At 38.6% G+C, this 27,115-nt stretch overlaps 2 protein-coding genes across 6 annotated transcripts in view; both read right to left on the bottom strand.

The window, feature by feature from the left end:
* The window catches only part of FAM151B (family with sequence similarity 151 member B), a 38,702-nt gene extending 28,985 nt beyond the window's left edge, over window positions 1-9,717 (bottom strand). Inside the window, exon 1 of the mRNA XM_038403079.2 lies at window positions 9,581-9,717. Coding sequence (XP_038259007.1) covers window positions 9,581-9,596 — 16 coding nt within the window. The 5' untranslated portion in view covers window positions 9,597-9,717. The remainder of the gene's footprint in view (window positions 1-9,580) is intronic.
* Window positions 7,623-27,115, bottom strand: part of ZFYVE16 (zinc finger FYVE-type containing 16) — a 60,560-nt gene continuing 41,067 nt past the window's right edge. For 2 of the 5 annotated variants that reach the window (XM_038403071.2, XM_038403072.2), the window contains 12 exons: window positions 25,900-26,022; window positions 24,006-24,161; window positions 22,911-23,135; window positions 21,766-21,848; window positions 20,378-20,482; window positions 18,874-19,021; window positions 17,694-17,774; window positions 16,892-17,054; window positions 15,798-15,900; window positions 15,012-15,176; window positions 7,853-13,263; window positions 7,623-7,654 (listed from right to left, as the gene is read on the bottom strand). In XM_038403071.2, coding sequence (XP_038258999.1) covers window positions 13,102-13,263; window positions 15,012-15,176; window positions 15,798-15,900; window positions 16,892-17,054; window positions 17,694-17,774; window positions 18,874-19,021; window positions 20,378-20,482; window positions 21,766-21,848; window positions 22,911-23,135; window positions 24,006-24,161; window positions 25,900-26,022 — 1,514 coding nt within the window. In that variant the 3' untranslated portion in view covers window positions 7,623-7,654; window positions 7,853-13,101. The remainder of the gene's footprint in view (window positions 7,655-7,852; window positions 13,264-15,011; window positions 15,177-15,797; window positions 15,901-16,891; window positions 17,055-17,693; window positions 17,775-18,873; window positions 19,022-20,377; window positions 20,483-21,765; window positions 21,849-22,910; window positions 23,136-24,005; window positions 24,162-25,899; window positions 26,023-27,115) is intronic. The other 3 variants (XM_043514943.1, XM_043514944.1, XM_043514945.1) reach the window with 3 other exon arrangements.

Below are 27,115 nucleotides of genomic sequence, written 5' to 3'. Positions count from 1 at the left end.
AGTTTATCTCACGCCCGAGCTCCTGAATGTTGATACGTAGGGTAGACTCCTGCGTGGACCATCTGCCCAGCATACTGTGATCTTGTGGATAAGTTTGCCATCTTAGAAAAAATACGTTCAAAACTATTGTGACAGTGTGAGGGATGGTTGAAGGGAACTCCTGAGCACACCTTGTGTGGATTCTTCCGTGAGTTGAGGGAGACTAGCCCACATTTGGGACTAGAGAGCATCATGTTCAGACTGTTTCTGTTGGGGGTATAAACTGTCCTGATCCTGTCTTGGAAGCAGCACAGGTGTAAGTGGATGTGTACCATGATGAAGGTACATGCTGCCATGTGCCTGAGGAGCTGTAGGCATGATCTGGCAGTGACCCATAGGTTCATTTGAATTTACACAATTAAGTCGGTCAGAGTGAAAAATCTGTCCTCTTGTAGGTAGGCTCTGGACATTCTGACATGGAGAGTGGCCCCTATATAGATAAGAGGGAGGACTTGGCAGTATTGAGCTGAGGGTTGAGCGTGTGGGAGAGACATAGCCTTCTTTACAGCAGTTTGAATTTCAGTATAGGAATACGCCTTGAGAAGCTAGTCAAGATAACTGAAGATTATTCCCCATTGGTGAAGCTGTGTGGCAACTACCACCATAACTTTCATAAACACTCTGGGAGTCCGTAAGAGAGGACTCGGTGCAGATAGCAGTCCTGATCTATGTAAAAGCATAGGAATCTCTTGTGACAGGGGATGTTATCATGGCATGAAAGTATGCATCTTAAATGACAAGGGTTACAAAGGTCATTCAGATCTGGGGTGAAATAGCTGCAAGTGTTACCATCTTGAATTTTTGTACCTTGACAAAGGTATACAACATCCTGAGATCTAGAGTTGGCCTCCACCTGCCCTTTTTTTGGGGAACCAGAAAGTATCTGGAATAAAATCCCCATCCTCTATACTAAGTGGGAACTGGTTCCATAGCTTCTATGCAGAGGAGGAAGTAAAATTCTTGTCTGAGGAAAGGCTCATGAGATGGGTGCCTGAAAAGGGATGGGACAAGAGGGAGTGATGGAGTGGAAATGGATGTTATAAACTCCAAGATCTATCTGTCAGTGATAATGTGGTCCCATGAGATGCAGAAATAGGAGAGACTATCCCCAAAAGATGGGAGGATGGAAAGGGCAGATGATACAACAGCAGACCCAGATTGTGGGAGTGTTTGTGGCCCTTGGCTGAGATGTCAAAATGAACACTTCATAGATGATGGCTACTGCATCCATCCAAGTGTAGCAGTGACAACTTTCCCCTCTGCATTCTGGGTTTCTTTTTAGGTGGCTCAGATGCTGTATGGTAGATGGAGAAAAAACGGTTGCTTGCCTGTACACTAATTGTTGTTGTTCAAGGTGAGTTGTGCACTTGTACATTCCACTGTAGATGTATGTGCTCCCAGTGTACTCCAGTAGAAGACTTTTGCCAGAACTATTACTAGGCATAGGCAATGTCTGCACCCCTACTGTCCTCATGCTCTCACGCAAGGACATAAAAAGGGCAAGTCTGCCGTCTCCCTCTCCAGTCTTTCACACGTCCAAACTGGTGGGGAGGGAGGTAGCGGATGGTATAGAAGCAAAACGTCTCAAAGAACTACAATTACTGTGTGGTAGGGTGACCAGATGCCCCAGTTTTATATAGTCCCGATATTTGGGGCTCTCTCTTATATAGACGCCTATTAGCCCCCACCCCATCCCAATTTTTAACACTTTTTATCTGGTCACTCTACTGTGTGGATAAGTAACCATTCTCTCTCTTTTGAGTGATTGTGCACATATACATTCCACTGTAGATGGCTCATCAGCAGCTCCCTTACAGGTGGAGTGACTTTGGATCATCTAAGCAGAGATTGTAACACTGACTTGCCAAAGCCACATCATCATGAGTGGAAAAGATATACACAGAGGACCATGTCACTGCCTTGCATATATCAGTTACTGGAACATTGCTCAGAAAAACTAATGAAGTGGATTGAGTGAACCATTATTCTCAGTGTAGAAGAGACTTAAACAACATTGTAGAAGAGCTTAATGCAATCAGAAATCCAATGTAAGATTCACTGAATTGATAGAAATTGACCTTTAATTCTCTCAGCATAGGCTACAAGAAGCCTAGGGGCGAGAAGTATTTTTTGCAATCCAGATAGAATGCCTGGGCTTCACAAACACCCAAGGTATGAAGTGTTTTCTCAGTTTTAGATGAATGAGGTTTCAGGAAAAACACTGGAATATTAATTGTTTTGTTTAGATAGAAAACTGACACTGCCTTAGGCATAAATTTAGGGATTGGCCTAAGGGGAACCATATCCTTATGGAAGACCATGAAAGGAGAGCCAGTCAGGAGAGCCTGAAATTCTGAAACCCTGCTTGCGGAAGCGATAGCCTCCAAAAATGCCATCTGCATAAATTATGACGACAATTAAGTTGTAGCCATAGGCTCAAAAAAGGTGTCCCTATGATTTTGAAGAGACTAGATTTAAATCCCATATGGTACAGGAGCAGACATAGAAAGGTAAATGGTGATGAGGCCTTGTAAAAATTGAAAAATGAGAGAATGAGAAAAGATGGAAAAATCTGTCTACAGGTAGATTTAGTGCAGAAGCAGAAGTCTGGAGAACTGCCACAGAACTAACTGAAAGGCCTGATGATTTTAGGTATAAAAAGGAAGTACAGCATATGTGTAATCTCCATGTGATGAGGTGATAAATGCTAAGACTGTGTCCAAACCTATAATCTTTTCCACTTCACTCCATATAAGGCTCTAGTGGATGCTTTTCTGCTGCACACAAAGATGGTCTGAACCTCTCAGAAGCACAACTGCTCATAAGTATTGAGCCAGCAATCTTCCATGCTGTAAAATGGAGAGTTGAGGTTGAGATGCAGTAACTTGCTCTCGTTCTGAGACAGAAGATCGATTAACAGTAAAGTTATCAGAGACTGGATGGAAAGCTGGTGTATGTCCATGAACCAATATTGTCTTAATCTTTATTGCACCAGCCTGGCTATTATGCTTTGTCTCATGTTGATCTCCCCATAGAATTTGAGTTGGATCTCCCTGTAGAGTTTGCTTCAATTAGCTAGTTTTTTTATAGCTTTAGTGCATATAGTTATAGTTTGTTTAAAACAGGGATTTTTTCATAAAAAAAATTCTCCAGGAAATTACTAAACTATAATAAACTATGTGCCACATGCAGGTGGGGAGAAGAAACTGAGAGGGAGGTGGCAGATACAAGCATTACGCTCTTGTCAGAGAGTATGCACACATGCTACCTAGTGGTACTGCAGGCAAAAGTCTGACTCGAGTGCACAGGGCTCACACACACCTAGTGTGGAACGTACTTGTGCATAATCACTCAGACAAGAACTGACTGTGTGGGACCTCTCTGCTATCTGAGGCCCATTAAATCTCCTCGCTTGCAGGTGTACATATGCCCAGCAAATGAAAGCTTGCCTTAGAGTCCTTCAGCAAATGCAGAGACTCATCCATGGAGTTGCTGAATAAGATACAACCGCATTTGCTCCAGTCCCTCCGACAGAGACAAACACCTATAAGATCTCTATCAAGCATTCTTAAAACTAAACTACCCACCTGCTGAAGTGAAAAAACAGATTGACAGAGCCAGAAGAGTACCCAGAAGTCACCTACTACGGGACATGCCCAACAAAGAAAATAACAGAACGCCACTCACTGTCACCTTCAACCCCCAACTAAAACCTCTCCAGCACATCATCAGAGATCTATAACCTATCCTAAAAAATGATACCTCATTCTCCCAGATCTTGGGAGACAGGCCAGTCCTTGCTTACAGACAGCCCCCCAACCTGAAACAAATACTCTCCAGCAATCACACAACACACACACTAACCCAGGAACCTATCTTTGCAACAAAGCCCGAAACCAACTCTGTCCACATATTTATTCAAGTGACACCATCATAGGACCTAATCACATCAACCACACCATCAGGGGCTCGCTCACCTGCACATCTACCAATGTGATATATGCCATCATGTGCCAGCAATGCCCCTCTGCCATGTACATTTGCGTAGAGACTGTCCGGTTTGGCCAAAGAATAAATGGACACAAATCTGACATCAGGAATCATAACATTCAAAAAACGGTAGGAACACACTTTAACCTCTCTGGCCACTCAGTAAAAGATTTAAGGGTGACAATTCTGCAACAGAAAAGCTTCAAAAACAGGATAAACACACACCCCTTCTCTGTATGTGCGTGTATATATACGCGCACACACACACACAAGGTATCTCTCTCTCTCACTATATGTTCCATTCTATGCATCCGACGAAGTGGGCTGTAGCCCACAAAAGCTTATGCTCTAATAAATTTGTTAGTCTCTAAGGTGCCACAAGTACTCCTGTTGTTTTTGCGGATACAGACTAACACGGCGGCTACTCTGAAACCTGAATAATCAAAGGTGATGTCTTCTACAGTGTTTTAGATTTCACGCTTTAAGCCTGCAGACTGCAGCCATGTGGCTCAGCTCATGACTTCAGCTGTGCTGATGAAATGGGGGGTTGTATTGAGAGTTATCCTTGCCAGAAGGTGTCCTTCTGTAATGAGGGCCTGAAACAGTTCCCTATGCTCTGATGGGAGATCTTCCTAAAGGAATTAATTCTAAGTAGCTAATGCGATTATATTTTGCAAGAATTGCCTCGTAATTAGCAATTCTGAAATGCAGGGTGGCAGGTAAGTAACTCTTGTGACGAAAGATATCTAAGTGCTTTGGATCTTTATCATACAGGATAAAGCCTTCAAATTGCATTGTCTGTTGAATATTTATTTACTGCATCGACAACTAAGGAGTTAGGGACAGGATTGGCAAATAAAAATTCTGAATCCCTAGCTGGAACATGGTATTTTTTTTTTATTTTTATTTTTTTATTTATTTATTTTAAAAGACCAGGGCGGGGAATGCAGTGGTGGCAGGAATTTGCCAAATTGTTCTTGGCAGGTTCTAACATCACCTTGTATATAGGAAAAGCAACATATGCTAAAGATGGTGTGTGAAGCATGTCCAGCAGTTTATACTGAGTCTCTTGCACTTCTTGTAACGAACGGTATTTGAAAAGTTATCTGCCACTCTTTTCATCAATTCCTAATGTTTGAAGTCATCGGCACTAGACGGAGGGGGCCTAACAACTTCATCTCGGGAGGATGCTGAACTAGTTGTCTGAGGGGTAGCCTCTATCATCTCACCTTTCTTGCTCCTCAAATGTCTCCTCCTGTGGTGGAGATTGCTCTATGGAAATAGAGAGAATTAGGGAGTGTTGTCCCTAGCATTCCCTGCAAGTGCAGGGTACCATGGAGAACTGTTGTCAATAGACAGCTCAAGGGTCCTACTATGGCCACGAGGAGAGGAGAGCATAAGGGAGTGATCATAGAAGGAGGAAGACTGAAAGTATCCTTCAGTGGAGCAGCTTCAGGAGAAGCTTGTTGAGGCATGTAATCATAAGAGCCCTGAATAGAAACTTGAGGGTCTGGAGAACTTTTTGCATAGTCTAATGGAGGAGCAACGTTAGCTTCTCTGAATGCCTGGGTACCAAGGAATCATGTGGTATTGGCAAGGTATTGGATACAGTGGAGATAATGGTAGCAGGAGTCTAACTGAGCTCAATAAAGGAGTGTCAAGGCTGATTCCGCACTCTGGCACTTGGTGTACAGAAGGTGGGGGTCCGCAAGGATTCTAAAAATTAATACTGGCCACTCCAGGCTTGTATTAAACTCCCAAGATTACAACTTCTCTCTGACCTTGGATGAATAGATGCTGCCACCACACAAATGCAAAACCCATGGAAACCCAGGTAGTCACACTTGGGAATTCCTTCCTGTGGGATACCCTCAAGCCCTTTCACGCCCCACTTCCAGGGAAGAGCCGAGAAAGAAAAAGAAAATTAGCTGTTGTCCCCAGCTAATTAAACAACATATGCACAAACCTCTTAGGACACCAAAAATCCAATCCCGTTCTTAAAAAAGGTAAATTTTATTAAAAACAAAAAGAAAGAAAATACATCCAGAATTTAGGCTTTTGCTAGATTTAAAAAACCCACTTACAAAAATTAAACATCAAGAATAACCTTCTTGAGGTCCAGCTTAAAGATTACAAGCAAAACAAAAAGCATTTGGGGTTAGCACAGAGGAGTCCACAAGCCAATAAGAAATAAACAGAATAAACCTAATCGCATCTTTCTAGACATTTTCTGATTATGAGGAGGTTTTAGGTATGATCTGATGATTTCCATACCTGACAAAAATCTTTTTACTGCATAGTCCCAGCCCTGTCTCTGCTCTGTCCCCTCCCTCTGGAGAACAATGGAACAGACAAAGTGAAGTTTTTCCCAATTTAGAAAGTTCTAACCTTCCCACTGGCTCTTTTGGTCCGGCGCCCACTCCTTTCCTTTTACCTGTGGACTTTTTAACCCTTTACAGGCAAGGCAAGCAGAGAACAGCTACTAAGAGGGATTTTATAGCTAACTGGCTGTCTGAGTGTCCATAAAAGGGAGTTCCCTCTTTCCCCCCGCTTCATTTATCACAAGGAGACACAGCTTCATCGGAGGCAAACATAGCCTTGGAAAACATGAACTCCTGCGGTACTGGGTGCAGTTGCATGGGAACCTGATGAACCTGGGTTGCAGTAGCCTGCAATACTGAGAATGGTGCAAGGAGAACTGCAACAACATCTGCTGGACTACCAATCGAGGCACCGAAGTAGTAGATGTTGCAGGCAGTACTGACTTCTTCAATGCAGAGCCCATAGAGTCTCTAGTATCTTGTTTATACTTTGATACTTGTTCATACTGAAGACTTTGGTACCAATTGGTAAGTACCATATGATTTAGATAAGCTTGAGGACTTCTATTTAAAGCTTTCTGTACCAAAACTGTTCAAACCTCTGTAGAAGCTTTAAGGAGTGTGGGGTCTCCAGCATAGCGGATCTCTTGCTGAGGAGATTTAGTATTCTTGATGAAAGTCTTTCCGTCACTTTTAGGTCTACCGGAGGCTAACGAGACACTGGGGTGACTTGGAAGCTGCTGTACAGGGACCATTTCTGCGCTTGAACTTAAAGCTACACAAAGGGAGCACTTCATCGTTTAACATCTCTCTCACCTGGAGTGGCTCTTAAAACAAGTGTGGAGGGCGCATGTATCCACAAGGGAACAGATACGGTGTGAGTGACTGTCACTAACTGGGAAAGACTCCTGGCAAGTGAGTCAGTGTTTGAAGTCTGGGGACTTAAATATGCCCCCAAAAGTAACTAAGGCCTTGTCTAGACTACAGAGTTATGTCGACAAAAGTTATGTTGATGATCAAAAAAGTGCTATAACAACATCACTATTGCATGTTCACATTACGCTCCCTTTGTTGGCAGAGCGTGTCCACAGATGATGCTCAAGCATTGACAGTGAGAGCAGTGCATTGCAGTGCAGAAGACAGTGTTTGGCTGGATTAGAGCACTTCCAGTCTATTATTTGAGCTGACTGGCTTGACAATTTCACATTTTCGAATAGCTACACCATCACGTTTAATAGATCTGTGCAAAGTATCTCACTTAATTTTTTTTTCTTATTCTATATAATTTCTAACACTATAGTCTTCTTAAAGTTTTATGAAAAGGAGTACCGGTGGCACCTTAGAGACTAACAAATTTATTAGAGCATAAGCTTTCGTGAGCTACAGCTCACTTATGTAGCTCACGAAAGCTTATGCTCTAATAAATTTGTTAGTCTCTAAGGTGCCACCGGTACTCCTTTTCTTTTTGCGAATACAGACTAACACGGCTGCTACTCTGAAACCTTAAAGTTTTATGTTGGAAAGATTATAGGAATATTTTTGAAACAAGAAAGATATACTTCACAAAAACATTCAGGTTGATTTTGTAGCTGTTCTTCCCAACCTAGATGCTGCATACTTTCCCCAGCACGCCAATGTGTTTTGTTTTTTTTCCCCTGAAGTAATAGTTGGTCATTAAAATCATTCAGTTCTTCTGTGATAAGATTTGAATTCCAAGCTATTTTATAGAATATGTTTCCCAAGTGTTTTTTGGATGATGACTTCTCAGAGTACAACAAAGTTCTCCCCAGCATTTCAGATTTGGCATATATTACTTCAAAGCCAGATATGTTCCCAGTCATGGATTGGTTTAGATACTAGTTGTAGGGAAATGCTCATGTTTGACAATACATCATTAGCATATAAACCTATTGTCTGATAGGTTTCTGAAAGTTTTATTCTTCTGATAAATTCATTTCTTATCCTCTGTGTAAAAGGCTACCTGCAAAAAGTAAAGACAACAATGGACGTCCCTGCCTACCTCTCCAGTGTAATTCAAAGAGGGGAGATTTAACCCCATTGAGGCTCTCAGCCGCTTTTTGTCTGGTATAAACAGTATTTTGTCTCAGAAATCGTGAATTTGAATAAAGTTTGTGGAAACCTTAACACTGCTGTAAAAACACATTTGATTAGGCCCCCAAACAAGTGGCATAGTGATCCTGTATGTGAGGTTGCAATGCCATTCATTTGGGGGCCTAATCAAATGTAGTGGCAGTCTCTGAAGCTGTTGACAACTTTATTGATTTACCTTACTCATCACACACTGTTCTTAGTTTCTGGCAGCATAGACATACATATGCCCATCATTGAAGGGTATAGCTGTCCTCTGAGGGACAATATTTGAAACCCTGAAGACTTTTGCTCCATCGTAAGAGCTGAAAGCCCAGTACTTGGCAATCAAAAAACAAAAATTTACCCACAACAGAAATCTATACAAATTATCTTAACTACTAAAGAGATAACTATATACAATAAATTTGTTTAAAATGTGCAAGTGTGCATAAGGTAGAGATGCTGCTTGCAGTACCATCTCACAGCCCTGGGCACACCACAGTTCTCCTTCCTCCAGCCCCAGCCATAAATATGACCCGCCAGGACAGGGGTGAGAGGAAGAAAGGAGAGTTGTTCAGTTGCATAGAACAGAATGTCAGCCTTTATTTCCATGGGTATGAATACAGGCAATGGCGCTATTTTTCACAGGAGGTAGTTATTTTAGCAGATCTCTCACTCCTGAGTTTAAAAAAAGGCACTGGTAGCACAATGGCTGTTGGCATCCCAAAGCCACCAGGGCCTGTATGCTGCTAACCTGTTTACTGCAACTGTGCCTGCCAAAGTCATCGCAGAGTGAGGTAGGAAAGTATCCTACCACAGAGTTAAAAACAAGGCTACCATCTGTAGAAACCGTCAGGAGAGAACTGCAGAGTACTTTCATGAAAGTTTTATAAAGATCACTCAGGAGGATACAAGACACAGCCTGTGTACATGAACAAACTGCTCCACACCTCCCATCCCCAAATTCGACAGGAGAATGACAGACGGATACCAACTCTACCCCCTTTTTTGTATTGCTGCCTTGTCTAGTACAAATAAAACAACGTAAAGTCTATACCCATGTCCTGCTAAGTCAGAGTGTGGCCAAGCATTATATGTACATTTAAACACCATGAGGAAAAATGCATGCATACACTTACCCAAGGTTCCTTCCATTGCACTGGGCTTGTCTGTGCTTGTCTGGTGGGACTGGCTAGTCTCTGGTGGAGTCTCAACCAAGTCTTGGCTCACAGCATAGGCATAGTGGGACCCTCACCCTGCTGCAGGTCCCCCATCCTCTTCTTCCTGCCTGCTGTTAACAGCAGAGGTCTCTGTCTCCAGCTCCTCAGAGGTATCTACAGTGGTCTGCAGGGTGCTGGCGGGCTCTCCGTCAAGTATGGCATGCAGCTTGTTGTAAAAATTGACAGGTCTGTGACTTGGCAGCAGATCGACTGTTGGCCTTCCTGGCCTTGTAGTATGCCCACTGCAGTTCCTTTGCTTTCATGCAGCACTGTACCCATTGTACCCCCTGACCTGCTTCCCCTGCGAAATCTTTTAGTAAATATCCATGTTTCTATGACAATTCCCTATCTGTGCCTGCACAGTTTCTTCTCCCCACAGGCCCAGGAGATCCAATACCTCCCATCTGCTCCAAGCAAGAATGCATCTAGAGCATTGAGCCCGCCTGGTCGGTTGAGCACTTGTGCACAAGGAAGAGCTACTAGATGTGCTCGCCAAGCTGGGCAATCAGGAAAAGGCATTTCAAAACACAAAAGATTTTTAAAGAGGAGGTTTGGCTTCTGGTCTCTGACCCCTGGGCACTGGAGTTCACAATCGTGAGACAGCTGCTGGAATACTGTTGAGGTTGAAAGAGATCACAGTGTGTTTACTTTTGCACTGTGTCGACCTCAGTAGGTCAACCATGGCTCAACACTATTTGGGAAGGTGGTGTTATTGTGCCATTGTAACGGGGTACTCACATTGGCTAAAGAAAATTTTCAGTGTAAAGACATATACAGCCACGTTGATGCAAGGTGACTTATGTCAATAAAACTTTCTAGGGTAGACCAGGCCTTAGTTATTTTGGTGTATGTCTATGGATTGTCCCCACACAGATGCAAAATAATTAAGTTGGGTTTTATTTGCATCTTTTGTTATTTTGGTGCAAGTTTCCATGTGAAGGAGACTGATGATAAATTGTTAATATTGATACTTTCTCCATCCTGCAGCAACAGCCTATGTTGACACACAATTAAGATAAAGGGATTTTTTGTTGGGTAGTTGGGGGAAGGGGAATCCACACTCACACAGTCTCCAGTAGACTGTGCAGAGCTTTAGTTTGTATTCAGTTCACATTTGGTAGGGTGTTTTTCATAGGCATTAGGGCTAAAAACTAAAAAAAATTAAAGCATAGACTGATTAACCAGAAGTTGTAGTGCATGTGGCCCTTTCTGCTCCATTATTTTATGTTCATCACTGATTATACTACTGCACCTTTCTTAAAAGAGCCTCAGTTTTTGGCCAGGAGCCACACGTGTGGTTTGTCTTCCAAACCAGGAAAGTTACTATGAAACATTTTATTCTGGTCCATTTATTTGTTGGTAAATTACAGGCTGTTGCCTAAAGCTGTATTTGGACATAAACACAGCAATTCCTTTTTTAAGAGCAGTCTACACTCCAACTGCAATAGCAGAACCAAGCAAAGAGAAACTCTGAAGACAGAAAAAAAAAAAGACAAAATATAGGAAACGTTTGTCAAAGATATGGTTTTTGTTTTTAACAGAAGAACAATGTTATTTTACATCAGCTGTTAAGCACTTAAGTCAGTTTTATTTGTTAAGGATAATTATTAAATGAAATTGAAACGTTAAATGGCAAGAGTTTAAGACATGAGTCTCATTTCCAATAACCAATATGGCAACACAAAAGACAAAGTAATTAGTCTGCAAATTGCTTTCATCTGCTATAACTGTACTTAACATTGACAAAGGACATGACAATGATCATTTGACTACTGTTCATGTTTCAAACACTGTTTGTCCCTGCTGTCCTCTTGTTAACTACTTTCAGAAGACTGGACATCCATCTTGTTCATGCTGCCTATGTTAATGTCTTTGGCTGGTCCACAGAACTGCAATTCATCTCTGAACAAAAATTGTGTGCATTACTACAATGAAATACCTAGTTTATTGTAGCCTAAGACCTTAAATCCTGAACCTTTCCATTAATATGGGGCTTCAAGCTGTGGGTAATACGGCTGGTGACATTTTTATTTTATTATTTTTTTAAGTTACTAGTTGTGTTTTTGATACAAAAACCATATAAATATCCCCTATGAGAATCAAGAAGGCATCTAGATGTTTAGGTTTTTAATGATCTGTCAGTCTAAAACTCTAACATTTTACTCAAATGATTTGGTCTTGGATACAGTGTGTTCCAATTCTCTTCAAATTGAACAGGTAAGTTATGCAATAGTTATCATGCCTGATTGGTGTTCACTGAACCTCGATACTCAGGCATAAATTACAAGCATCATCTTAGTTCTTAATTGCTAATACCCCAGTATCAAAAATATGTACTATACAAAGAACCTCAAATATGCCAAAGCAATCTGATCGTGAAAATTAACACTTAATACATTTTCTCCCTGAAAAATAAACAGGGCAACCAAGAGGTCCCAGAAGTTAGAGAAGGGAGGAGAAAAGATATTACAGGTTTCATGCCTGACTTATTGCTACATGATTACTACTTTAAGGGTCATCTGGCCAGTTCTTAATCACTCTTGGAAGTCCCAAATTACAAAGGTACATTTAAACACGGGAGGGGGAGAGGGGGGAACAATTAGTGTAATACAAAAATGATACCCAACAAAGTTAGGTAAGTCATTATAAATACATAAGAAAATCAGCTACACTATAAAGAGACTCAGTGTAAATGCACAAGTTCCAAAAGCACCAACAAACATGTCAACTGTCTTGATTTTTAAGTCAGGACAAGTCCAATTATGAAATCTTTAAAAAAATCAAAAACAAAAAAAACCAACAAAAACAACCCATAACATACCTGGCAAAGTTTTGTTCAATTCTTCCCACACAATCAATATCCGATTGTGCTGGCAAATTCCATATATTATAAGTACACAGTATCCGTTGTTTGCAGCCAACCCTCAGAGATTTTATATTTGGATCGCGACAGCAAGTAACAGTTCTGTACCAATTAAATATATTTTACAAGATTTTTTAAAAATGTAAATATAGCTCATTTGCACATCCACATGGAGTGTCCCAGATTTAGGTTACATCTAATCATAACGACTGTTACTAAAATATTTGCTTGGGTTTAAGAGGTATATGGCTTAACCTTACAATGCACGTAGTAAATGCTACAGTTTGCTTAGACGTAATGCGTCCTTGCCTTTTTTCAGTGACTGTATTAAGTGTAAAGTTTCGGAATCTTAGGAAATCTTAAACTCTACAATCCTTTTTTATGCTGGGGATGGAGGAGAGTTGGTTCATTTTTTAGAAACAAAACCCAGTTTAAAAATCTATTACTAAACTTAGTTGTTGGGATTTTTTTAAATAAATCTTAACTTTTTTTTAGTGTTGGTAGCATTACAGCATTGGTGTTGGGTTAGTTCTAGCAAATCAGATTATACATAGTATAATATATGCTGTCATTTATATTAAAAGAGGTATTCTGTAAGAAAAAATACTAATTCCATTTCCAATGGTAAGCTTTTGGGGTCTGATGTCCCACCATGGATCACAGGAATCAGAGCACTGTCCAGGTCATTTAGATAATGCTGTGGAAGAAGTTGGCCTCCAGATCCTAACTGATACTCAACCTAAAATAAAAAGAGGTATATTAAGTTGATACATTACATATTAGATATTAATACAAAACAAAAGTAGAGGTGCAGTAGATGCACTGTGCAAACATCACCATCAGTATAAAACAAATTTCAGCTCCTGGTTTTCTATTATAAAAAGTGATATTGAAAAGACTTTGGGCAAGTCAACACATGCACTGGCAAGAAGGTTTTGTGTTTAGAACTGAGACACACCACCTTCTGCTCATCGAAAAACCTGTCTTCAACACTTCAAGTGCTGCTAGTTCAGGATGCAAGCAACCAGAAATATTGTGAATTAGTTATTTAATGACAGACCATTGAAAACTATGAAACTTTAAACAAAAACCACAAGTTTAAATTGTGGTGAGCTGTAAACTTCTGCATCTCTCTAAGCTAAGATCTTGAACCATTACCTAGAGTAGTTTCTCTAGGAACAACAGGGATCGAGTCTAACTCTCAGACTTGTGTTCTGAATTCTTTCCAGGTACATCCACTGCTGGTAAAGGACTTTTAAATCTTCCCACCTCGCCAAATGCAAAGAGCTAGAGAAGTTATACCTAAATACCATTATTTTAAGGTGGTGTGACTTTATTGAGATAAACTGTGACCGTATTGTTGCAACCACTGTTATAATATTTGCAGCAAATATTGTAAAAAGGTTGTCATGTGAGGTGTCTATGAAGGGGTTATAATTATGCTGGCTGTATGTGTGTATAATTTTATATTTGAAGTTACAGGCTATGTACTTGTACTTCAAATGTATTTGATTCCAAGTAGTCTCAGTGAAGCATTTGGTCAGCTTCTTGAGAAAGGACTATTCTCAGTAAGTGCCCAGTCAAGAAACACTTAACTGACAATGAACTTTGGGAGACACCAATCCACATCTGAGGTTTCCTGGGAACATTCAATCTAACATGTAAACAATGGTGTCAGCCTGCAAACTGAGTCATGCATGGACATGTGACTTGCCCATGTATCTCCAGACTCCATCTTGCTGCTGTGATTTTCCACAGTGAGAACAAAAGGGGTCCTTCCATGGGCAGAGAATATAAAAGGCCCTGTAAACCTCTCCATCTTGTCTTCATTCTGCTTCTGACCTCTGAAGAACCTTGCTACAAACAAGCTCTGAATGAAGGACTGAATGACCCAACCCAGCTGTGAATGTACTCCAGAGACTTGTTTTGAACCTGCAGTTTATTCTGTCACCACTACAAGCCTGAACCAAGAACTTTGCCATTACTGTATGTAATTGATTCCATTTAACCAATTCTAGCTGTCATCTATATCTTTTTCCTTTTATGAATATACTTTTAGATTTTAAAATTCTAAAGAACTGGCAACAGCATGATTTGTGGGCAAGATCTGATTTGTATACTGACCTGGGTCTGAGGCTTAGTCCTTTGGGATCGGGAAAAACTTCTCTCTTTTACTGGGATATTGGTTTTCATAACCATTTGTACCCATAACAAGTGGCACTGGTGGCGATACTGGGAAACTGGAGTGTCTAAGGGAATTGCTTGTGTGACTTCTGGTTAGCCAGTGGGGTAAAACCAAAATCCTCTCTGTCTGGCTGGTTTGGTGTGCCTTAGAAGTGGAGAAACCCCAGCCTTGGGCTGTAACTGCCCTGCTCTAAACAATTTGTCCTGAATTGATACTCTCAGAAGTGTCCCACCAAAGGCAGCATCGTTACAGGTGGTGATATTAAATAATAATGTTATATATCTGAAATTAACAAAAATTACCATATCGGTATCAATGGAGACTCTGAGACCTATCTTATTCATTCCATTATTTTTCAGCGTTTTGAGATGTGGGCAAAGAGCAGCACTGCAAGCTACAGCAATCTCTTTTGCAAACTGATGGGGTGTTGCACTGGATAGCTCATGGTCTTTTAGGATATAGAACACCTGAAAGTATAGTAAGGACACAACATGATTAGTGGCTTTTTTGGTAAGAATTTCAAAGTTGTCAAAATGGCTCAAGATGCAATATCACTGCTTAAGATGCAGTAAAATTACCGATACTTTTTTATTGGCAAAAGACTTTCAACTTTGGAATTGGGTAGTTTATCAGTAGCAAAGCAGTTCTGATATAATTATCCATTTTTATTATATATGATAGTGCCTAAATGTGCTAGGTGCTTTCCAAAATTAGGTAGAGACAAGAAGTCCCCAAACAGCAAATACTGTGTTGGTACTGTTGGAAATTATCCTCACAGTTAAAACACTCAGTGAATTAACAAGCAGCCATAAGAATAACTGGATTAGAAGTTGCATAATTGCATCAAAAGTTTTAAAAAAGGAAAATGTATCACCCCTATTTAAAAAATAAAATCACTCCTATCCAGATATTTGATACGAAAGTCAGAGAGAACTGCAAGAACAGTGAACATAGAAAAGTGAACTAGTTTCTGTGGTAGCACCTTCCCTTCATCAGCATTATTAATGCTATTTAGAATAGCAATTGGTATAAATAAATCTGATATTTTAACATATAAACAAACTATTTATTAGTATTCATTTACTTACTTCAGTACACTTCATAAGTTTTTCCTCAGTGTCAAAATCTCCCTGTAGTATTCTTTCACTTTGAATTCTTTCCATTGACTTTCCATCTACTGGGCTTACAACTCTATAAAATAAAAGTGTATAATAAATTCAAATTGAATCAGAGCATTCTTTCATCTAAAAATAAACTGTTCAACTTAAAAACCCATTGCTTTAAGTTAAATCAAACTTCAAAGAGTAAAATATTACTCTGGACTCTGAAGGCAGCAACTGCAGAGCTTCTTGCAGCTGCATGAGGTTCCTCCGGAGGTGAAGGTGGGTCTGATTCAACCCACCACGCCCTCCAAGCAGCTGTGCAGGAGATGGATAAGTCTTGACCCTCCTCTGCCCAGCCTTTACTGGGGCACTCCTAGGAACAAGGGGACATCAGATTTCACGGGGAAGGGCTGATTTCACAGTCCGTGACATGTTTTTCACGGCCATGAAACTGGTAGGGCCCTAACTATAACAACAGATTCTCTAAGCCACCTAAAATGAAACTCTTAAACCAGTGGTTTTCAACCCGTGGTTCACAGACACGGAGGTCTAGGATTTCCAAGGGGTCCACACGTCCATTTGAAATTTTGTAGGAATCTGAAAATGAAAAGAGGTTGAAAACCATGGTCTTAAACCAACTCATATGTTATAGGAGTGATAGTGCCCTGACATTCACAGCCACGGGGGTGGGGAGGTAAATCTTGCAGCCCTCACTGAGTAGCCCCCTCTATCTAATGAATGACATTGTTGAACTCTGAAGGGAGCTAACCAGTCCTCGTCAGACAGATGGACTGTGGCTAAAAACAGGCAACACCATAAAGAAGACCCTCTTCTCACCACTCCCAAACCAGGCAGTTATTAAAATCTCAGAAGACCATTACAGGTTGTTCTCATAGTGATATCTAGAGGCACACAGGCAGTTTTCACTACTATTTCCTTGTCAGCTTTAAAGCAAGATATTAGTTTTAATTACAATACTATACTTTCCATTCTTTAAATATCCACCCTTCATTTCAAGAGAGGTGGGAAGAGAAAATTCCAACCACCACACACCCAGTTTTATTAACAAATATTCATACCCTTGGTTTACTTTTTCTTCACTCTCTACCCAGCAAATATCTACGTATTCTTTTAATTCTTCTGCATCCATTTTGCCACATTTAATTTTAAAGTCCTTCTTGTCCCTTAAAGCTTGACGTAAACCTTCCATCGTCTCTGGAGTTATTTGTACCATTAGTCCATCTAAAAAAGAAACAGTAAAAGTTCCTACTTTCCTTTACAGAACAAAAAGGGAAGAGTACTTTCATAGAACCTTGGCTGGTCAATTTATCTTCTTGAATTGTTTAAGAAACGCAATTTCACAAGCCTGGGAGTAGAATATTGACTTTTTTCCTCATCACATTGTGAAATGCTATATGAAAAATTGTTAGTTCAATTTTCAAAGCTTTTTTGGTGAACAAAAAGGTTGACTAATGGAGCTGATGTTCCATCTGGTCAAAGTTTATTTCATGAAGCTTGAACAACTCAATGAGCCACAAAATGTCACACAAAAGTAGAGGTAAAAACTTAAGCATACAAGAAACAACTGAATTAAATTCTCCTATAAGCTTCTCATTTTGAAATTCTTTACAAAATGACAGGCATTAAATCAAGAGGTCCAAAAAAGCCACATCATAAAAGCGTCCTCAAAACGAAATATGGCCCAAACTGCGAATTTACATATAATAATTTATGCACACTTTTTTTTTTTAAAGTTACAAACCTTAAAAAAAAGCTTAGGTTTACAATGGGACAGACTCTTACTCGCATCAGTATTATGAAGAGTTGTGTTCTGCAATTCTTTGCCTCTTAATAAGGAATCATTTAAGATGCAATTCATACCTTCAACTATACTTGATTTAGCAAGAAATCCTGAAGATGTTTTTAGGGCTCCATTGAATACTACAAAACTTGCACCTGTAACTAAACACAAAAGTAAAAACATCAGATTGTCCATCTTTATACTTAGTGAGTTAACAGTCACTTTGAAAGTGTAAAGCACTATACATCAAGTGCTAAATATTATGCTAGACTGAAAGTGCGCATAAAAGTTACTCAGTTATAGGAAGATGTGCTGATGTGGCTCTTGTTAGCATCAAGAGAATTCACTCCTTGAAATCAGAACTAGAAAAATGCATTGATTTTGCTAACTTTTTGAGTTTTAGGAAGATATGCAGCATCCTAACAGGATGCTAGCAATCATATAGGCACAGAAACCAAAGAAGAAATCTGTGAAAGAACAGAAAATATGTAGTACCTAAAATTTGTTTCTCACTTATAAATGAAGTTACCTCTAAAATTAGGTTTTAATTTCTGGAACATTCTATTAAGTAAAATAATTAATCCATTTTTAAATGGCACTAAAACCTATAAAAACCCATTTACTTCACAATTAAATCTTCCCCTTGTCACTACAGACTACTTGTGAGAGCTTGCTAGGCATTGATTGTTTTCAAAGCACTATACAAACAAGAATTTAACTACTGTTAATTCCTATTAGTCTCTAGTCTTGGATGTAACTAGACAGATGTAAAAGATATGTAGCCATCCAGAATCTGAACAATATTCCGCAATTTATAGCAATTTTAAGAGTGTCAAAGTAATGGACCAGAAACTATTCTACAGCACCCCTTCAAAATGTAAGCTGAATTAATACAAGAACTGTATGAGTGGTCATAAAATACAAAAAGCTTTGGAAAAGGGACAAGAGGTCAAAAGTTGGAGTGAAATTTGAATAATTTAGTGTAAATGGAATGTTAAGTGGAGGTTGTCAAACAATGCTTTATGTAATTAAAGTATTTTTGCTAACCGCTGAATGTCATACATAGATGTCATGTACGCTTTTATTATTCTTTAGCTGCTTCGTATTGTGGTTAAGGCGTTCGGAATTATAATGGATCATCTGCCCACACAAACTACAGGAATATACACCTTTTGTTTCTTGTAATCACCTAAAACATTAGAGTGCACATACCAGTTTCAGAGGTTTGATAGAACACTAAAAACATAATAAGCCACTTACCTCTCCTGGGGTGGCCAGTAGCACTGTTTGCTTGTGTCTGATAGACTCCATCACTCTGTACACAAACTAAGTGAGAATCTGCTTCAGTGCTAAAACTGGCTCCAATGCTAATAACATGCTCATTAGAAGAATGTATTACTTTCATTACCTGCAAATACAAAATGTTCATTTAGAAACTGACATTTCTGCAACAAAATCTTGCTCTGTTTTGTTGAATTCTCTGTGGACTCTGGTTGTGTAACAACTTAGTAGCATTTTTCAGGTAAAATGCTGTATTATGAAAATAACTATCTATATGTGAGCATTAGCTTTCTCTATTAAAAAGCTAAAGTATAATTTACATTTTAAAATCTCTTTTTTGGAACTGATTTTTTATGGAACTTGCAATTGCTTATTGGGGTAAATTTCTATGAACTTGTAACCACAACTTCAAAGTTTTACTGATTGGAAAAGTCCATCTGAGTGAGTACTCCCTGACCAAGTATACTACCAAATATTAAGGATCTCCCAAGAGACCTTCATTTTTGATTTATAGGACAACCCTATAAGTTCTGCAAACCCAGTTTGCAGAACTTGGACGGATCCTAAAGCTTCATAGCCTAATAGACTAACAAATTTATTAGAGCATAAGCTTTCGTGAGCTACAGCTCACTTCATCGGATGCATTTGGTGGAAAAAACAGAGATGAAGTGAGCTGTAGCTCACGAAAGCTTATGCTCTAATAAATTTGTTAGTCTCTAAGGTGCCACAAGTACTCCTTTTCTTTTTGCGAATACAGACTAACACGGCTGCTACTCTGAAACATAGCCTAATAGGGTCCCTAAAAACAGAACAAGGGTTTATTATTTGTTTCTATCATAGTTCCAAGCAGATCTACTGTGAAATGTGAAAACACAGTATGAATTCTGAGAAGACCGAAATCTGCAAAAACTGATCTGAAATAACTTTTAGCCAAAAAAAAAAAAAAAAAAAAATCCTTGTACTATTTTGATTATATATTCAATTTTACACTTTTGTAAAGCCTTTTAAACTAGAACAAAACTTCACAGTAGAAGAAGCTGAAGGCCTAAACATCCTTGGAAGAAATTTCAGTGAAATCTTTTTCCTCCTCATTTCTATTACCAATTAGCACCTATACTAATCACCAATCTTCCTGCTTAATATCCCAGCATGACCTAGGCAATATCGCTCACCTATTAGCACCAAAGCAGGGAGTCAGTCCGTAGGGAAAAGGTGTTTGGTGTTTTTTTTTTGTTAGATATACAAGTTTAAGAATTGAAAAATTAGTACACTGAATAGTGAACAAAAGCAATTATAGGCCTCTCAGATTTGGAAAAGACAATACCCTATAATAGGGTGTTTTGCATTTTCCAGCTTCTACTCAAATTGGCCCACAGTGTTCTTGTCAACGTCTCATCTTTAAGATTTCAGAGGTATTATAGGAGGAGAATGGAAGGATTAGATTTCCTGAATAAGTTAGTATGATATATGAAATTATACTCACTTCATCATATCTCCTCAGAGGGATTTTAATGCAGCTTTTACCCATTTCCATATGAATAAATAAATTATCTATGGTATGCAAGGTATATTGATAATTTCTAAGGTCCTGAAACAAACAAAATACTTTATTAACTGACCGTTTAAGCAGCATAAAGTTTTAACCACTGATATACCATCATTTCTAAAAAAAATTTTTTTATTTTTTTTTAACACTGTTTAAATGAAGTACTTTGTAATTCTAACAACTTTTTTTTGTCCTCAGGGCGCTCTTGAGAGGCAAGCATTCTTCTTATTTCCATTTTACAGAGAGGGAAACATGCTAAGTGACTTGCCGGATAGGAACTATTGAGCAGTGTATCAGAAAGTAAGTAATCTAATTATCTCAACATGCTAGTCAGTGGCTCCAGATTTTGTCAAAACCAACAGATTAAAACAAAGCTAGTATTTGTAACAAACCAAAAAAGGGGTAACAAAGATTTCTATAAAGGGAACTTTGCCCAAAACACTTGTTCTTATTTCAGCTTTCCAGAAAAATTCTACCCTGGGCTAAGAAACTGAAATTTAACATGCTTCAAATTGAACCAATTTGGTTATGTTAAAGAGAGGGTCAAACCAGCATCAATCTGAACTACAGAGATTATGGTCTACACAAAAATCTTGCCAGCAATAGTTATCACCATTCAACTGAAAAGGTTGTTGTCCTTTCTGGACATGCACTCTAAATAGTTTTAACCCTGCAAGATCTAGTTTGGATAAAAAGTCATAATGGATAAAAGTCCAGTGTTAGGTGTTGTTACAGAGGACAAAAGATTTAATTATGATCAAGTTCAAGTATGGCCTTACTAGAGAATGCTCATACTCTTAAGTAGTTTGTAGTCTCCAGCTTGTTTACATTTCTCTAAAAATGTGCAGATGAGCTGTTTGCAACAAATCATATATCAAGGCAGCATGCTGTAGCAAGCAATTAAATTAGGATCATGTCACATTACTGCTGCAACAGCCTGAAGAGCAAAATTTTATGATCACTCACAAACCTAAGTCTCCTAGATGTTAGCAGAGTCAGTCACCAGATCATTGCCTAAAGCTTTCTTACTGGAAAAAACTGATAATATTAACTACTTATTTTAAATGAATAAGCTGAAGTTATATTAGTATATTTCAATATCAATAACTAATCTGAAAGGCACAACTTAATACTATTCTAATAGAGCATTTCATTGTGTGACTAGACTGAAGTCTAATGTTCACTTCACACCTAAATTACACTGTGTTAGAACATTTTTCTCTAAAAGACAAATAGTTCAACTTCAAATTGTGAGGGTAACTTCACATTCATCTGAAGTATAATTAGGAGGGTAAGGAAAATTATGTAAAACATGGTTTACTCACAACAAGTAAATTCATGATTGTGTGTCCTATCTCCCCAAAGAGAGGCTTTCGGTGTCTGATGCTTGTTACAGGAGTTGGGTATGCTTTCAGAGGAAGAAAAGAACACTGTTACACATAAAGACCAAAACAAAATAATCTAACACAATTAAAATGTGACTTTTTTTAAAAAAAAAAAAAGTCAGATGCAGATTCTTTACCTTCTGTAAAATGACAGACTTCAGCATTCATTGCAGGGAAATGGCATCAGAAAACAGACAATGTCTGTGCTTACTCTGATTCAGCAGCACAAGATGTCTGCATAGCAAATGTGAAAGAACAGCAGCCCCTAAAAGCAGGAAGAGTGCCACAGAAGAATTGCATTGCAGTGGCAACAGCCAGCCTGTAAACTGGGGTGAATTCCATTCCCCACTTAGACTGTGAGAAAGGTGGTCAATAAATTTCCACATGTTTGAGAGCAACTAAACACACAACTAATCATCAGTGGGATTTGTGTACTTGGCTCCTTCTACCCCATTTTGAACATTCAGAAGCCATATTTTCATGGAATAATTGACACTGAAATTTTTTTCCCCTTATGGAGAAACTTGATTACTAATGACTGATATGGAGCTGAGGAATTTAATCCATAATGTATGAGACACTACTATTACGTTTAAATTAATAAGATCATAAAGCTCTGTTTTCAGAACACTTCACAAATATTAAATCTGATCATTCAAAAAGGATTCAATATATTGTTGTACATATCCACAATCTAAGCTCTTTTGTCAGCACACTCAGATTCCGTATCATAGGCTGGTTTAGCAAAGTTTATGTTTCTCCTGAAACAAAATTTGAAGAATCAGTATTTTATGGTCAAATCCTACCATTTACACACATCTACCCAGACTAAGTTGATAGTGTTTCAAGAGGTGTCCAGCAGCACAGAATTTGAATCACAGTGTTTACAAAGCTTTTTTTTTTTTTTTTTTTTTTAAACAAACAGGCTTGATGTACAAAGTACAAATTTAAGGCCCAAGCCTTTGAAGAATCACACTTGTATTTAATTTTTGAAGGCAATGGCATTCACAGTGCATAAAGTTAAACATGTGCATACGTCTTTACAGGATTGGGCCTTAACATGCATACTTAGTGTTAAAACTCACCCCCGTATTCTGCTCCCAATCTCAACATTAAGCGAATTGGAAAAACCTTTGCCCATGGTATTTCCAGTTTTTGAATGAGAATGCCACAAAGAAAAGGATTATTTGGTAACAGGAGACTGTCAAGTTTCTGAAAAGTTGGTACAACAAACAGGAATCCTCCATGATCCTTGCTACCAAGGAAGCTTTCAGTAAAGGTAAAATTTTCCAAGTTTCCTATGTATTTTCCTGGAGAAAGAGAGAAAAAGAAAGAAGGGGGGGGAAGAAAGAGAGAGGGGGGGAGTTAAAATCTTCACCATAAAAAACAAACGTGTTAAGTATGCATTCTTATACATGTTGGTACGTGGAAGAAATCCACCCATTACTATGTGAACACTATCTCCCTTGTGTATTTTTAAAGTAGCAGATTGAATATTGCAGCTTTTCAGGATAACAGGATACAGACCTTTATAGTTTTGTACAATTCATTATTGAAGTACTTCCACATTAAAAAAATGCTGTTTTTAGAAGCCAAATGTGCTAAAAATATTGTCTCAGACTTTTAGTACTATTGACATGATATTGCATTTTATTCTATCATTTTTAAGTCAATAGAACCCAGTTTCAAAACACTTTTTTCAACTCAGACTGATCTTTTTAATAAAACTAATTTACAAAACAATTAACACTTAACAAAAATTCTGTTGGGCAAGTCTATGTACATACAATTAGTTAACTTTTGCAAATTAAGCTCCAATTCAAGAAAACATTTAAGCACGTGCTTAACTCTATTCAGTATAACACTTGTCTTCTAGAACTAGGGCTCAAAGGATTTATACCTACGACCCATCATACCAAAGTAGTAGATTAAAAAAAGAGGTTAAGACAAAAATGCAATGAGGCAGTTTATAGGAGAACTAATACGAAAAAAAGGACGCATCCCTGTACAAAATTCCCTGCATCACTTTGACAGAATCTGAGGAAATAGTTATGAGCACTGAGAACTTTCAAACAAAATTAGCAGGAACCCTCTAAGAATTCAAAAACATTTATTTCCTGGTTTGTGTTGAAGTCAGCAATAAAACACTAATCTTAAAGCTACAAATTAAAACTCCATACCTTTCACTGCATCCTTATATATGTCAACAAACAATGTGAAGATTTCTTTAGGAACGGCATCTTCATTTGGCAAACATAGCAACATAATGATAATTTCTGCCTGACCCAAGCCATGTAATCCATTTGTTGAGAAGTACCAGCACTTTTCTGAAGAATCTTAGTGATAAGAAAAAATATTTTTTTTAAATTCAGCTATATGATACTCAGTCTTGGAATCAAAGATATCAGAATTTGGAATTAATAATCTGTGGTCCTCTGTAGCTTTACTCCTACCACTGCAATATTGCTGTCTACAATGTTTTTCTTTTTAAAACTGAAATTTCAGAAAGCACTAGATAACCCACTGCACAGGAGAGAGAGTAACTCTCATAGGGACATTCTTCTCAGGCCATATTGTCTGGAGACCCAGGGGGAAAACACCATAAATGAGAAACACTGGAGAAGATAGTTCATTAATGGGCATCAAGAAAAATCTGATAGGATACAGGTTTTGAAGGACCTCACGGAATCAAGGTGCTGATTAAAGAAAGTTTTAATTGCAAAGGCAAACTTTACTATGGAACCCCAGGCACAGGCTTGTATCTTTGAGCGAAACAAGTAATACACCTTCATTTATCATAGTCTCTTGCATAAACAAGTATGTTGCATGTTTGCAGCACATGCAGGTGCCACCTATATAGTCACTTATTTCTGTTTAAGTGACTAATGAAAAGGCATCAAGAACTCAGTCATTTTAATAACAAGGCCAGAAGGGACAGTTGTGATCATCTAGTCTGACCTCCTGTGTAACACAGGCCATAGAACTTCCCCAAAATAATTCCTAGAGCATCTCTCTTAGAAAAACATACATTCTGGATTTAAAAATAGTCAGTGATAAAGAATCCACCACAACCCTTGGTAAGTTGTTCCAATAGTTTATTACCCTTACTGTTAAAAATTGCCTTACTTCCAGTCTGAATTTGTCTAGCTTCAATTTCCAGCCATTGGATCATGTTATATCTTCTTATGCTAGATTGGAAAGCCTATATTATTAAAAATTTGTTTTGTACATAGGTATTTACAGACTGTATTTTAAGTCACCCCTGAACTTTCTCTTTGTGAAGCTAAATAAATTGAGCTCCTCGAGAGTCACTGTAAGGCACGCTTTCTAATCCCTTAATCATTCTTGTGGCTCTTCTCTGATCCCTCTCCAAGTTAGCATCGTTCTTGAATTGTGGATACTGGAACTGAGGAATATTCCAGCAACAGTTACACCAGCTCCAAATACACATGTAAAATAACCTCTCCACTCCTACTCAAGATGCCCAGGTTCACATTAGCTCTTTTGGCCACAGCACCACACTAGAAGCTCATGTTCACCTGACTATCCATCACAACTCCCAAATCTTTTAAACAGATATCTGAAGTTACTGTAAAATGAACGGAAGTATCCTTTGATTATTTACCCAGCAGGGTCTCCAAAGCTTTATACAAACCTACAGATAAAAAAAATCCGTATTAGACAGCACCTTACACAAATAAAGCATGAAATCTGTGTACAGTATGCATCAAAAATGCAGCACACACTTCTGGGAAAACATTCTTGTAAAAGTATTCTTATTCCTACCTAATGAAAGATATTACGGTGAATACAGCCCTGCACTTGTCCTACAACCAAGGTAGGCACATAAATAAATTACAAAAGGGGTTAAAAGCACACTGAAAAAATTACTTGAAAAACCTTAAATTTACAGATTGGTTAAAATAAGGCAGCATATATCTCACAAGTGTGAAAATGTTTGAATTTTATCTGCTCAGCCACCAAGATCAGTGAATTTAGTGTTTACACATTTCAAACATAATGAACCATGGAACGTATGTAAATAAAGGGAAACAGTGTTCATTACCTACTTACAAGATACTAACTTGACATTCACAAGGAGGTTTGCATTTAGGATAAATGTTAATGGATTAGGGCCTCCTTCTGCAAGAAGCAAGGTGACCTGCCGATGAGATGGGTGTTCTTCCACCAGAGGATCTAAATAAGATAACATCTGGATTAATTCCATATACCAGTCAATATCCATTTCTTCTCTATCTATAAAAAACATTACAAACTACAACGTATGAAATATGGTACTTGAAACTTCCATCTTTCTACTTAAAGAAACTGCTAAAAACACATTTTCTTGAACCTAAGGCAGACATATAGCAGCCAATGAATAGTGACATCACTTTTGTTTAAAGATGACTAGACCATATCACATAAGCAAAGACAGTAGTATGTTCTGAAGTCATGTATAACATACAGCACCCAAGAACATTAAGATTAAACTCGATAAGTTTATGGAGGAGATGGTATGATGGGATATCATGATTTTGGCAATTAATTGAAATTTAAATATTCATGGTAAATAGACCCAATGGCCTGTGATGGGATGTTAGATGGGGTGGGATCTGAGTTACTACAGAGAATTCTTTCCTGGATATCTGGCTGGTGAATCTTGCCCATATGCTCAGGGTTCAGATAATCGCCATATTTGGGGTCGGGAAGGAATTTTCCTCCAGGGCAGATTGGAAGAGGCCCTGGAGGTTTTTCGCCTTCCTCTGTAGCATGGGGCACAGGTCACTTGCTGGAGGATTCTCTGCTCCTTAAAGTCTTTAAACCATGATTTGAGGACTTCAATAGCTCAGTCATAGGTGAGAGGTTTATCGCAGGAGTGGGTGGGTGAGATTCTGTGGCCTACATTGTGCAGGAGGTCAGACTACATGATCATAATGGTCCCTTCTGACCTTAATATCTATGAATCTATGAAACATATGGGTATCTTGCCAGGAGCTTCAGGGCCACAATTAGCTTGCTAAATGTAGGCCTGGCTTGACATGAGTGATTAAATATGGGTGAAGCCTCATTTCTTGAGAGATAGGATTAGAGAGGTAAATGGATCAGCGGTCTGGAAACAGAATGTCTGTACTAGCTAAGATAAAGGGCAACATCCAGGAAACCATTTATGGACAAGATAAGCCTGGAACATAAGGTGAGATAGAGTAAGTCGTGCATGAACTTTGCATGCTATACAGGGATTGGCTTGGTCCAATCCCAAAATATTAATGTAAATGTAATGTGTAAA

The sequence above is a fragment of the Dermochelys coriacea genome, chromosome 5 (genome assembly GCF_009764565.3).
Source record: "Dermochelys coriacea isolate rDerCor1 chromosome 5, rDerCor1.pri.v4, whole genome shotgun sequence".
NCBI classification, from domain to species: Eukaryota; Metazoa; Chordata; order Testudines; family Dermochelyidae; genus Dermochelys; species Dermochelys coriacea.
This window is presented reverse-complemented; position numbering and strand designations above follow the sequence as displayed.